Below are 12,882 nucleotides of genomic sequence, written 5' to 3' on the forward strand. Positions count from 1 at the left end.
ACAACTCCAACAGCACAGAGGAAGCGAAAGTTGCCAAAGACATTCGCAAACTACAAACGACATCTATAAAAACAGAACAAATTGTGATATGCGGTGTCGCCTCGCGTAGCGGTTGATCTTAGCTCTTCGTCTTAAAGATAAGAACACCGTTTTTGCTGTTTTAACTTGTAGCACTTATTTATTTCACTAGTTTTTACTTTACACTTTTACATCGTTTGTGGAACAACTGTTGGACTCTATGTATGGACTATTTTTACTTGGACTCTTTTCTTGGCTCCGCGCGAGCCTCCTTTTATATGCAAATTTATGCATTATCCTAATGGGCGTATTTAGCCCTCCTACTTAGCTAAACCTAAACCTATTTATCTATCCTGCTTTTTCTACTCATTTGTGCGTACGTGACTTTCGCAATTATTGCTGCTGTAAGTGTATTGGGTAAGTGGTTTTCCTAGTTATCTCATTTTCCCAAGTGTAACTATGAATGTGTTAGATTGTCTTTTCATTCGTTCTTATACGCTTACGATCAGTATTCACGCGTTAGTTTACAAAGGTGTCAAACCTCTTGTACAGCGGTACTATCAATGTTCATCGCTGTCGAATGCGTTACAATGTGTAGAACCTATATGTTCATCGCTGTCGAATGCGTTACAATGTGTAGAACCTGTATGCTACAAAATCATTCATAAACTGGTAAAACCAAAAGATGATAAGAAACTTTTGACAAAATTAAAGCATAAAAAATCCAACGGCAGTGACAACCTAAATAATCGATCGCTGAAAAGACTACCACGAAAGGCAATAGTATATCTTAGTACCATATTTAATGAATGCCTTAAACTTGGCTACTTTCCTAGTGCCTGGAAAATAGCTAAAGTTATCGCAATTCCAAAACCATGTAAAGATCCTTCCAAACCAGAAAGTTATAGACATATCAGCCTTTTAAGTTGCCTAGGTAAATTATTCGAAAAATGCATTGAGATTCAGCTTAGATCACACACATCGAACAATAACATCATCCCAATCGAGCAATTCGGATTCCAACCTTCTTTATCCACAACTCACCAAATTCACAGATTGACAAAAAACATAAAGGAAAGTAGACGACAAAGAAAATCAACAGGTCTTGTTCTAGACAGTGAAAAAGCTTCCGATAAAATTTGGCATCAGGGACTATTACACAAATTAATCAGCTTTAAATTTCCAACACATCTTATCAAAATAATCGAATCCTTCCTGAAAAATAGACAAAATTTTATTCACATTGGTAAAACCAAATCAGAAGCTTACACTCGCGCTGCCGGAGTTCCTCAGGGCAGTACATTATCCCCTCTTTTGTTCAATATCTATACTTCAGATATACCACAATTGAAAAATTGCTCAAAATACATATACGCCGATGACATAGCTATAACATCCTCAGCAAAGCATGCCAAAACCGTTATTAAAACACTTAACGAAGCACTTAAAAAATACAATGCGTACTGTGTCAAGTGGAAGCTGAAAGTCAATGGTTCGAAATCTGAGGCAATATTTTTCACCAAGTTCAGAAAAGCTACTAAACTGCCAAACAAAAACGTGATCTGCAACAACAGCGACATTCCATGGAAAAATGCGGTCAAATACTTAGGAATTCCAATAGATAAAAGACTAACCTTCAAAACAAACACTGAAGCTACCTTGCTAAAATGTGAAAAAATGTTTAAAATATTATACAGTTTCCTGCACAGAAAATCAAAACTGAATTTTCTAAACAAATTGCTCCTCTATAAAGCGACAATACGGCCAATTATAACATACGCCTCTCCAGCACGGATTGATTGCGCAAAATGCCATAAATTAACTTTGTAAAGGATTCAAAACAAATATCTAATATCTATTCTACATGTTCCTCCTTGGTACCGCACATCCTTGCTTCACGAAAAATGTAACACACTACTAAAAGAACACCTAACCAATATTCAAAACAAATATATATCGAAATGCCAGCTCCCTTGCAATAGTTAACGAATTAAACTCTTAGTTACAAACTAAACAACATACAGTCAATATCCGACTTACGCGGTACTCGAGTTACGCGAATTCGGATATACGCGGATTTTTAAGTTTGACAGCATGTTGATTTTATTATACCAAATTAAGTTCTCCACCTGTGAATTGTCAAAAGTCATTAGAAGCATTCATGAAGAGGACGCACTTTGTTCCTTGAATCCTTATTTAACAAGAGTGCATCAAATTATAAAAAATGGCAAATATCCGTAATAAAAGTGAAATACGAAAGAAACGTGCTATTACATTCGCCGATAAACTCAGCATAATCACACTGCATGAAGGTGGAAAAAGTTTTGCTGCTATTGCCATGGCAAGACTTAAATAAATATGTTGTTAATAAATAAATCAACTGTGGTGCGAGCCACCCTGTAATTTATAGTGTAATTAAGGTATACATGTATTAGTATAAGATTTTAGAACTAAGTTAGTATATATAAGTACGTACGAACGCACATCACGCTCTCTTAGCTCATCACCAGGGTCTGGCCACGTCGGGTCCGTTACCGGCGCAACACAATACAATAAAGTGTACGAACATAACACAACCAAAATACTCGTTTTATTGCGTTTATTGCAATAATGCTTGAAAAATACTCTGAACAAACTTGCGGAATTCGGATGCTGAATTTTCTTTCGAGAATAGTTACCGGGCGGGATTTTAAGCGAAGAAGAGGGTTTTGTTTATTTGTTTTCCCTTTTATAACCTTTTCTCTGAGTGCCCACTGAGTGCCACCGGCACTCACAATACGACAGTTGCTGAAACTTGACGAAACCAGCAAACTGTCGGTTTATACCACTATTGTGGTTCTTGTGTAAACATACTCCCCCCCATGACAGAATGTCATAACAAAGGCGAAATGATGGCATGTGGTTTCACCATCCGCTAACGGCCGTAAGCAGATTTTGTTGATCGGACGAGTGATGATCCCTTTTACCGTTTGTAGTTTTACCACACGTGTGAGCTGGTCCTCTCCAGGATGAATTGCAACGATGCGTGCTAGGGGCCATCGGGTTGTTGGTAAGGATTCATCCAGTAGTATAACCAATCGGCCGGTGAGTATATCGTTGGTTCGGTGATGTCTTCCTATTGCTTCACCCTTTGTCAATTGCCGTAGCTCCGCTGAAAATGCGTCTTGCTGTGCTAAACGACATAGCACAGTTTTAGCAGCTTCCATGTATTCGGGAGTGATGACTAAAGGTGATGTGAAGTGTGTTGGTGTTCGTTGAGTGCGTGCCTTCTCCTTAGTGTTACGTGTGAAGCGAATGCAGTATGCAACGATGCGCAACAATCGCGTGTAGCTGGAACACAACGTAAACCAAGGGTTAGTGATGGTGTTTACATAGGCAGCACTCACCTGACGAATTTCGAGATTCGTATCTTCAGCTGGTTCAGGATTACAGTTGGGCCAGTTGGATGCGGGTAGTGCTAGCCATTCCGGACCGCAACTCCAAAGCTTGCTCTGCAGGAAATCTGCTGCTGACATGCCGCGTGAGACCATATCGGCAGGGTTAGTTGAGCCGGGAACATGCCTCCACTGACGAGGATGAGTATAATGCTGCACCTCCGATACTCGGTTGCCTACGAACGTTGCCCACGTGTTAGGTGAGGCGCTGATCCACTTTAACGTGACGGTAGAATCGGACCAAAAGAATACTTCTGCTGCGTGTAGTCCCATCGCCTTCTTGACACGATCGTAAAGATGAGCGCCTAATACTGCAGCACACAGTTCCAGTCGAGGTAGTGTGACACGCTTAAGTGGTGCCACTCGCGACTTGGATGAAAGTAAAGTGGTGCGAACTTCCCCTTGCTCACTTTCGCAACGAACATAAATGCAGGCCCCGTAAGCTGCTTCAGATGCGTCACACAAGGTGTGTAACTGCAATTTACTACCAGGTAACAGCGCATAGCGATCGATCTTAAAACCGGATATGAGTGGCCAATCTTGCTGAATATTTTTCCATTTCTTGCAGATAGAATCAGGAACAAGATCGTCCCAACCAGCTTTCTGCAACCACAACTCCTGCATCAAGATTTTGGCTCGTACGACTATGGGAGAAATCAGGCCAAGCGGATCGAACATGCGGGCTATGTTAGAGAGGATGCTTCTTTTAGTAGGACTTGCTGTGTCGGTGTCGATGGCGGACTCGAATGATAGAACATCATGTTCTGGCTCCCACGAAACTCCAAGAGTCTTTACCGTTTCGTCGGGTATAAACTGTAGCGCTGACTGTGTGCCGATCTGATCCGCAGTTAGACCGGTAAGCACCTCTAATCGGTTTGAAGTCCACTTCCGTAATTCAAAACCACCCCTTGAAAGTAATTCATCTAACTCTACTCGTAGACGCCGAGCGCTTTCGATCGAATCCGCACCGCCTATGAAGTCGTCCACGTAGAAATTGCTCTTCAGAGCGGATGCGGCAACAGGATATGTGGTTCCCTCATCGTTTGCAAGCTGCTGCAAGGTTCGAGTTGCAAGGAAGGATGATGGGGACAACCCATAGGTTACGGTGTTCAGCTCGTAATACTGGATCGGTGAATGCGCATCAAACCGGAAACAAATGCGGGCATACTTCCTATCGTCTGGATGCAGCAGTATTTGGCGGTACATTTTAGCAATGTCTCCAACAACCGCCACCTTATACGTGCGGAATCGTAGAATGATGTCCAGCAAATCATCCTGCACTGCAGGGCCGACACATAGCGCTTCGTTGAGCGAGTATCCAGATGATGTTTTCGCTGATCCATCAAACACCACCCTGGTTTTTGTTGTTGTGCTCGAAGCCTTGAATACGGGATGGTGCGGCAGATAATATGCTGATTCGTCGTCAGCTGGAGCTTGTATCAGCGACATGTGCCCTAGCTCCAAATATTCCTGCATGAATTCATGGTATGCCGCTTTAATGTGAGGATCGCGTTCTAGGCGCCTTTCGAGCATTGTAAAACGTCGTAGAGCTGATAATTTCGAAAGACCCAGCTTTTCTTCAAAGTCAGGCTGCTTTGGTAAACGAACAATATAACGACCAGTATCGTCTCGTTGTGTTGTATCTTGGTATAATTTTTCGCAATACCTTTCTTCGGGGGAGTAACCATCTCTTATTTGTAATTCTTCCACTTTCCAGAATCGCTCGAGTGATTCCTCAAGCGTGCTCATGCAGACGACGGAAGATGCGTTGGAAGTTTCGGTGTTGATATCACATGCTGATGCTGAGCCGGTCACGATCCAGCCGAACACACTTTCAATGAGGACAGGAAGGTTATGCGAAATTTTATATTGCGCCCCGCTCTGGAAAAATGCATGATAATGCCGGGCACCGAGGATAAGATCGAGCGGTGCCGACTTATTAAACTGGGGGTCGGCAAGCATAAAATTCGGCGGAATTTGCCACTCGGCGGTGCGCACATCATGTGCTGGCAAATCCCCAATCAAATTGTCCACAATCAAGAAATCAGCATTCAGCTGATATTGGCCCGTTCGGGAGGAAATCTTCGCACGCACCGATTTCCGCACCGGGGTGGAAGAGTGACCCGCACCGATGAGCGTTACGTTGACCGTATCAAGTTTCAACGCTAACCTCTGAGCAAGCCTGGTGCTCATCAAATCAGGCTGCGAGGCACTATCCAATAGTGCTCGCACTGGATGCAGAGTACCATGTGAATCAACAACGTGTACCACGGCAGTTTGCAGAAAAACATGATCATATGTTTGCTGGCTTGCGTGTGCTGCTACGTGGTGTCTTTGGGTGTTTGTGGCGTGATCGTCTTTGTTCTGTGGATGGCTTACCGGAACGTTTCGCGCAGCTGGCATGGTGTTTGCAGTGGGAAGTGCTCCTTGTGCGTTGTGTGCGTTGTGTGCGTTGTGTAACAGTGTATGGTGTGCTGAGTGACAGTGTCTGCATTTGTATTGCGAGGAGCAATCGCGCGCTCGGTGGTTGTCCCGCAAACAATTTAAGCATAACTTATTGGACATGACCTGTCGATATCGTTCTTCCGGACCCATAGTCATGAATCGCGGACATTTCGTGATGCTATGCTCTTGCTGACATATTATGCACCTACGTGTTTCGTGAGAGGTAGACGGAAAACTAGCCAGCCGAGTGAGATTCGATTGTTTATGTGTGAAGTGCGTGTGATTTCCGCTAGAGGGCGCGTCGGTATTGTTTACCATCAGAGTTTCGAGCACTCGCATTCGGCGTTGCAAAAATTGCACCAAGCCTTCGTAGCTTGGATTTTCATTTGTTGATGCAAATTCCTCCCAATCGCGCAACGTTGTTGTAGGCAATTTTGTGCATAACAAATGTTCTAATACGCTACTCCAAGCATCTGTGTTTTCACCCAAGTGGTTTAGCGTTTTCTTGTGCCGCTCGAACTCATCGACAAGATGGTGAAGGGTTGAGGCACTTTCCCGTTTCATGGTGGCCATTCCGAATAAGGCTTGCAAATGACGCTTTTTTAACAGGTACTCGTTAGAGTAACGCTCCGTCAGTATTTTCCATGCTATTTCATAGTTTGCGGCACTGATGGTGATGGATTCAATAACCTTAGCGGCTTCTCCCTTTAAGGATGCGCGCAAATAGTGGAACTTTTGGATCGGCGGTAGGTCGGGGTTATCATGTATTAAGCCCTCAAAAGTGTCCCTATACGTTAGCCACTGCATGTAATCACCATCGTATTAGGGAAGCGCGATGGTGGGAAGTTTAATGCCTACTAGGAGGCTCGGGCCAGCGTTTGGTGTGGAACTAATGCTTCGAGGAACATGCACCCTTTTAGCCTTTAGCTGGGAATGTGCGCGTATCAAGCGCGGCTCAAAATCATCGCGTAAAGCGGCATTGTGCGCAATTTCTTCTTCCGTGATTGCCAAATCCTCTAGCTGACCTTGGATTTTCTCCAAGTCAATGGACAGCTGGTCGAACTTTGTTATGCGCGTTTCGATCTCGATAGCGTCTCGTTCCGGGAGAAAATCAAGGAGGAACTTCTCGTGGCGATCTAATGAGACCAGCAAAATTGCCCTTCGGGACGATAGAATGACGGCAGACGCTGGCATGATCAGACACGATGGAAATAGCTTCGTCAGCGGTAACGAAAAAACGGGAGTGTTGTGTCGCGATAAAAATTGCGTTATGCGTAGGAAAAAACAGGTCACGAGAATCCGCAAATTAATAACCAGCAATTCGGCGTATCCTGGTCACGGCACCATGAACAAACTTGCGGAATTCGGATGCTGAATTTTCTTTCGAGAATAGTTACCGGGCGGGATTTTAAGCGAAGAAGAGGGTTTTGTTTATTTGTTTTCCCTTTTATAACCTTTTCTCTGAGTGCCCACTGAGTGCCACCGGCACTCACAATACGACAGTTGCTGAAACTTGACGAAACCAGCAAACTGTCGGTTTATACCACTATTGTGGTTCTTGTGTAAACATACTCATTGTATCCAAATCAATGGATAAATTTAATATTTGATTTTTTTTATAACATGGACACAAGAACTCGAATCCTGGATACGAAGTATAAACTATATGACAGGCAGTATTCGAGCTACGCGGATATTCGAGATACGCAGATTTTTCCTGTCCCCATTATCCGCGTAAGTCGGGAAGTAACTGTATGGTTTAATTCTAGGCTTAACTGGAATAAGCACAAACTCCTAGGTATCTAAAATCTTCGGCAATGTCTATCTTTTTACCATAGAGAAAGATGTCAATATCGGGTTTATACAATATTTTCTCTCTGTTTTTCGCAGTGTCGTTAAAAAAGGAAAATGTTATCATTTTAGTTTTGTTCTGCGCGAACACCTTGGTATCGATTTTTTAGCAGATAAAAGTGTTGTTTACCAACACTATTGATAGTAAGGCGAAGATTGACAGAGGCGAAACAGGTTTAGCGCGAGGTGAAACGGCAGTAAGGACCAGCGCCATCGCGCTGTTGTTATATAGCGTCATTACAAGATTAACACAACGTAGGAGAAGGAGCTAAAATTCGCGTAACAAAAAACATTCCAAATTTCTCGCAATAAAACGTTCCGCGAGTAGCGCGCGAACATATGGTGCCGTGATCAGGATTCATAAGACGAGAAATTCCTAGTGTAACGTGAGTTCGCAACAAATTCAGGAACACTTTTCTTCGCGATGTCCGAACAAGTGAAGTGGGCGTTGAAGCGTAGGGCCTTGATGGTGTCGCTAGGACGCTATGAGAATTTCGTGAAGGATTTTGTAGAAGAGCGCGATGCCGCTCAAGTATCGTTGCGATTGGAACGATTAAAAAGGTTGTGGTCCGATCTCGAAGAAGTGCAGTTGCAGCTTGAAGAAAGTGCAACCGAAGAAAGTGCAGTGGTCTGCAACCATGAAACGCGGGCTGAATACGAGGACATTTGTTTTAGAATGCAATCGGAACTGGAAAATAAAATGCCCGCCGTTGATAGTATCATCGAACCGGTAGCCAGGGTCTCTAAGCCATTACCGGGCTTGAAACTCCCGACGATATCCCTGCCGGAGTTTAGTGGTGATTTCATGCAATGGGTGCCATTCCGGAATACCTAAGAAGGCCTGATACACGACAACACGGAGGTACCCAAAATACAAAAATTCCATTACCTAAGGGCCGCGCTAAAGGGTGAAGCCGCGCAAATCATAGAGTCAATATCGCTCAGCGCTGACAACTACAATTTAGCATGGGATTCGGTAGTGCAACGGTATTCAAATGAATACCTGTTGAAGCGTAGGCATTTTGCGGCATTGTTCGAGACCCCAGCTATAATGGAAGAGACAGGCATAACTCTTCACATGATGGTGGATGAATTCGAGAGTCATAAGAAAACGTTGGGGCAGCTCAGAGAGCCAATCTAGCATTGGGGCGGACTGTTGGAGCATCTACTTACCACAAAATTGCCGATGGAAACCTTGCGTGAATGGGAGAATTTTGCGACAGCTGACAATCATCATTACGATTCCTTAGTGGAATTTCTGCGCAGGCGAATGCGCATGTTAGAATCGTTAATGGTGACGCAAGAGCAGGCCGCAGCCATAGCAACCCAGCGACAGCCATCGCGGCGTGCCGCTTGCTCAAGAATGGCTACGTTCTCAGCGACCACCAGAACGAATGGCTGTGTGATATGTAAGCAGGACCATGGAGTGGCCATGTGTCTCCGGTTCCAAGAGATGCCCATCGTGAACCGGAAGAGATTGGTGCAAGCGTCTCGGCTTTGCAACAATTGTCTAAAGCAAAACTATTTTGCTCGAGAGTGTACGGGTAGAGGCAGATGCCGACAATGCGGTCAGCGCCATCATTCCTTGTTGCACGCTGATCCCCCTAGCGAGCGTTCTAACACTTCTGCGATTCCGTCGAGGACCACGTCGTAACAGCCTGCAGCAGGAGCGTATGCCAGTGGATCAGCGACACCAGAAGTGTCCAGGACGCAACAGAGTTTAGTGGCTGCTGCAGGTGCAACTGCGCACGACATGGTGTTCTTGCAAACGACGTTAGTTAGCGTTGTTGTAAACAATCGGTGTTTACACCAACCGCTGCTGTCACTGTCGGACATTATATCGAACTTCGTATTTACGAAGTTGTCGGAAGAAAGCTTCGCGTTCGGGATTACTGAGTACCGCGGTGAGTGAAGGACCAGGACGAGAAAAATGTACATAAAAGGGCCAAACAACGCGTGAGCGGCTCTGATTACCGCTAGAAAACGTGAACCAATAAAACAAACAAATTTTTTGATTCGCTCCAGTAAAATAGCGTTCCTAATTAATTCTAAACTTTTTTGCGTTTTCTACAAGCGTGTTGGACGCTTTTGGCACGCATGCTTAACTTGCGAAGGTCGACAGTAAGCATTTCACTGGAGGGTGCTGGAGGTTAAGCCATCGCAGTGAAAGAGAGCGTATCAGCAGAAATACGTTCCAGGAGCAGTGATTACGCGGCTCGTGTGGATTTTCTCGTCATGGACAAAATGTTGTCCAATTTGCCATTGCGTAGTGTCGACAACTCTGCGTGAAATATTCCTAGAGGAATAATCTTGGCGAACCCCACATTCCACACAGCACAGCCGATCGATCTAATCATTGGCGCTAAACATTATCACACGCTGTTTACATCAACAAATCGACTGCAAAGAGGTGACGATTTTCCCGTGATGCTCGACAGCGTCTTTGCATGGGTGGTAACGGGTGCTGCTTCATCTTGCGAAACCTTAGGACCAGTGATTACTGTTGCCGCGTGTATGGTTTCCCTTGAACAGCAGTTGGAACGTTTCTGGAAGAGTGCCTAAAGCATTGTTACTCGACAGAAGAGAGCTATTGTGAAGAGTTCTACAAACAAACTACGACCAGAGATTCCAGCGGTAGATACATCGTACGTCTGCCCAAGAAACCCGGATGCGGTCGTCAAAGAATCGAGCGCTACGACTTAGACTCTTAGACTACGACTCTAACCACTTAGAAATGCTCGAAGGGTTGTCAGAAGAGCTGATAGGGACGCAATCTGTCAGGGAATTTATGCCACATGAAACGGTTAAAGCTCTCGGGATTGCCTGGGAGCCAGAGCTTGATGTGTTGTGTTTCGGTGCGTTTCAGATGTCGGATAGTAATCAGCCAACTAAGCGTATTATTTTGTCCGATATAGCGCGTTTGTTCGATCCACTAGGGATCATAGCACCAGTAGTAATAACCGGCAAAATTCTTATGCAATACTTGTGGCAAGTATCGTGCGGATGAGAGGTACTCTTACAGGAACCGGTGAGAGTTAGTTGAAATCAGTTCGCTAGGCAAATACCGTTGTTAGAAGGATATGCACTTGAGTAGTAGTAGTAATTATATTTATTGGATTATACTTTCTTGTAGCTTTACATTTGGTTTACTTAATGAGTTCGCTTATTGCTTTCCGCATTGAGGATTTTTCATGTATATAGTATCTGCTGGGTTGAAATTCCGTATTGTTAGAAAGAGTTTAATGTGGGGAAAAAACAGAAAAAAACCCACGAACAAAAAAAACTAAGCTAATCGTAACTACTGACTAATCTAACTAAAACTAAAGAGGAATTGGAAAAAACAGCCTTATGCTATTACTTACTGACTATATATACATCTAATTGCTATTAGCAGATTATTTTACTAGTTGTTGAATCAATGGACTGTCATTTGCATCGCATCTGATGCGATATGCTTGATTAATTTTCTGTATAAATTCCTCAATTTTTGACATATTTGATGATCTGTGTAATTGGATTGTGCTAAACCAGGGTGGAACATTGAGGATCATTTTCAAAATTTTGTTTTGCCTAATTTGTATTTTTTTCCGATGAGCCAGTGCGCAAGAGCACCATGCTGGGGATGCATAAGTTAGTATTGGCCTAAAATATACTTTACAGATTAAAAGTTTGTGGGGCGGCCCGGTGGTGCATGTGAAAAACGGCGCCCGTCCACACGGCAGGGACCGGGTTCAAATCCCATCCGGACCGTCTCCCCGTAGCATGGACTGACTATCCTGCTACGTGGTAAAATAAGTCTTGATACGGCCAGGCCGTTCTAACCGAGCAAAAAAAAAAAAAAAAGATTAAAAGTTTGTTTTTAGGTTCTGTTTGGATCTCCTGTTTATACGAGGGTTGACAATAAAGTAAGGTCTCTAATTTTTTTTTTCATAGAAAATGACATTTATTTACAAAAAGCGATACACCGTTGGAAAGGCCAAGGTCTTGGCTACTTTTCTACATAATCGGCATTTTTTTCCAACACCTTGCGCATCCGCACGATGAACTTGTCTATGCCGGCAGAATACCACTCTCCGTCCGCCTCGCGCAGCCAGGTGTTGACCTCTTTCTGAACCTCCGCGTCACTTTCAAACTTCTTCCCTCCGAGATGTTTTTTCAGGGCGGGGAACATGTGGTAGTCACTTGGGGCCACGTCGGGACTATGCCACAACTTTGGTCGCACATTCCACGTGCCGCTTCATGTGGTCTTCGGTCAGCTGTTTCGGCACCCATCGGGCAGAAACTTTGTGATACTGCAAGTTGTTCACAAGGATATGACGGATTGTTTCGCTGCTACACACTCCTCCAAGCTTCTCTTCCAAGTCCCTAATTGTCGCACGGCGGTTTTTGAGCATTTCTGCCTCCACTGCTTGAACAATCGCATCCGAGACCGACGGTCGGCCACTTCTCTCCTCGTCGTGAACATTAGTGCGCCCGGAATTGAACTCGCGGCTCCACTTACGCACGTTTTTTATGTCCATACACTTTTCCCCGTAAACTTCAACTAGTTGACGATGGATTTCAATAGGTGTCACCTTTTTCGCACTCAAAAAACGTATTACAGAACGCAATTCGCACTTGGACGCTGACGCGAGGGGTACCTCCATCGATGACGGCTGCTCAGCCAAGACTGAGCGGTCGGGGAAGCCTCACCCAGCAGCAAAGTGGTAGTGGGGGAACCAAGGAACACGGCGGTGTTGCCAGATTTCGCCTAGCGCGTGATCCGGCGAAGTTGCAGCGTTGAAGACCTTACTTTATTGTCAGCCCTCGTATATGTTACGGTCGTCATTTCACGCTGCAGACCGACCACCGACCACTGGTCCGCATATTTGGCAGTAAAAAAGGGATCCCAATATATACGGCAAACCGACTGCAAAGGTTTGCGCTCAATCTTTAGCTGTACGACATGGATATCGAGTACGTGCCAACTGGCTCATTCGGAAACGCCGACGTGTTATCTCGGCTCATACAACACCACGCGAAACCTGAAGCCGAATACGTGATCGCCAGCCTGGAGCTAGAGAAGGATTTAAGGTCAGTTGCCGTTAACGCGCTTAACTTGTTTCCAGTTACGTTCGGAGAAGTTGAGAGAGCT

General features: G+C 44.5%; 1 protein-coding gene across 1 annotated transcript; it reads right to left on the reverse strand.

Annotated features, from left to right (window-relative positions):
- Window positions 1-2,054: 2,054 nt before the first annotated feature.
- On the reverse strand, window positions 2,055-11,919 carry LOC125768083 (uncharacterized). Its single transcript, XM_049435290.1, has 4 exons — window positions 11,749-11,919; window positions 6,383-6,602; window positions 3,405-5,683; window positions 2,055-2,147 (listed from the first exon to the last, which is right to left on the reverse strand). Exons 1-4 carry the CDS (start codon window positions 11,917-11,919, stop codon window positions 2,055-2,057), a joined length of 2,763 nt encoding a protein of 920 aa, XP_049291247.1.
- Window positions 11,920-12,882: the final 963 nt, after the last annotated feature.

Source organism: Anopheles funestus, chromosome X, assembly GCF_943734845.2.
Source record: "Anopheles funestus chromosome X, idAnoFuneDA-416_04, whole genome shotgun sequence".
Classification (NCBI taxonomy): Eukaryota; Metazoa; Arthropoda; class Insecta; order Diptera; family Culicidae; genus Anopheles; species Anopheles funestus.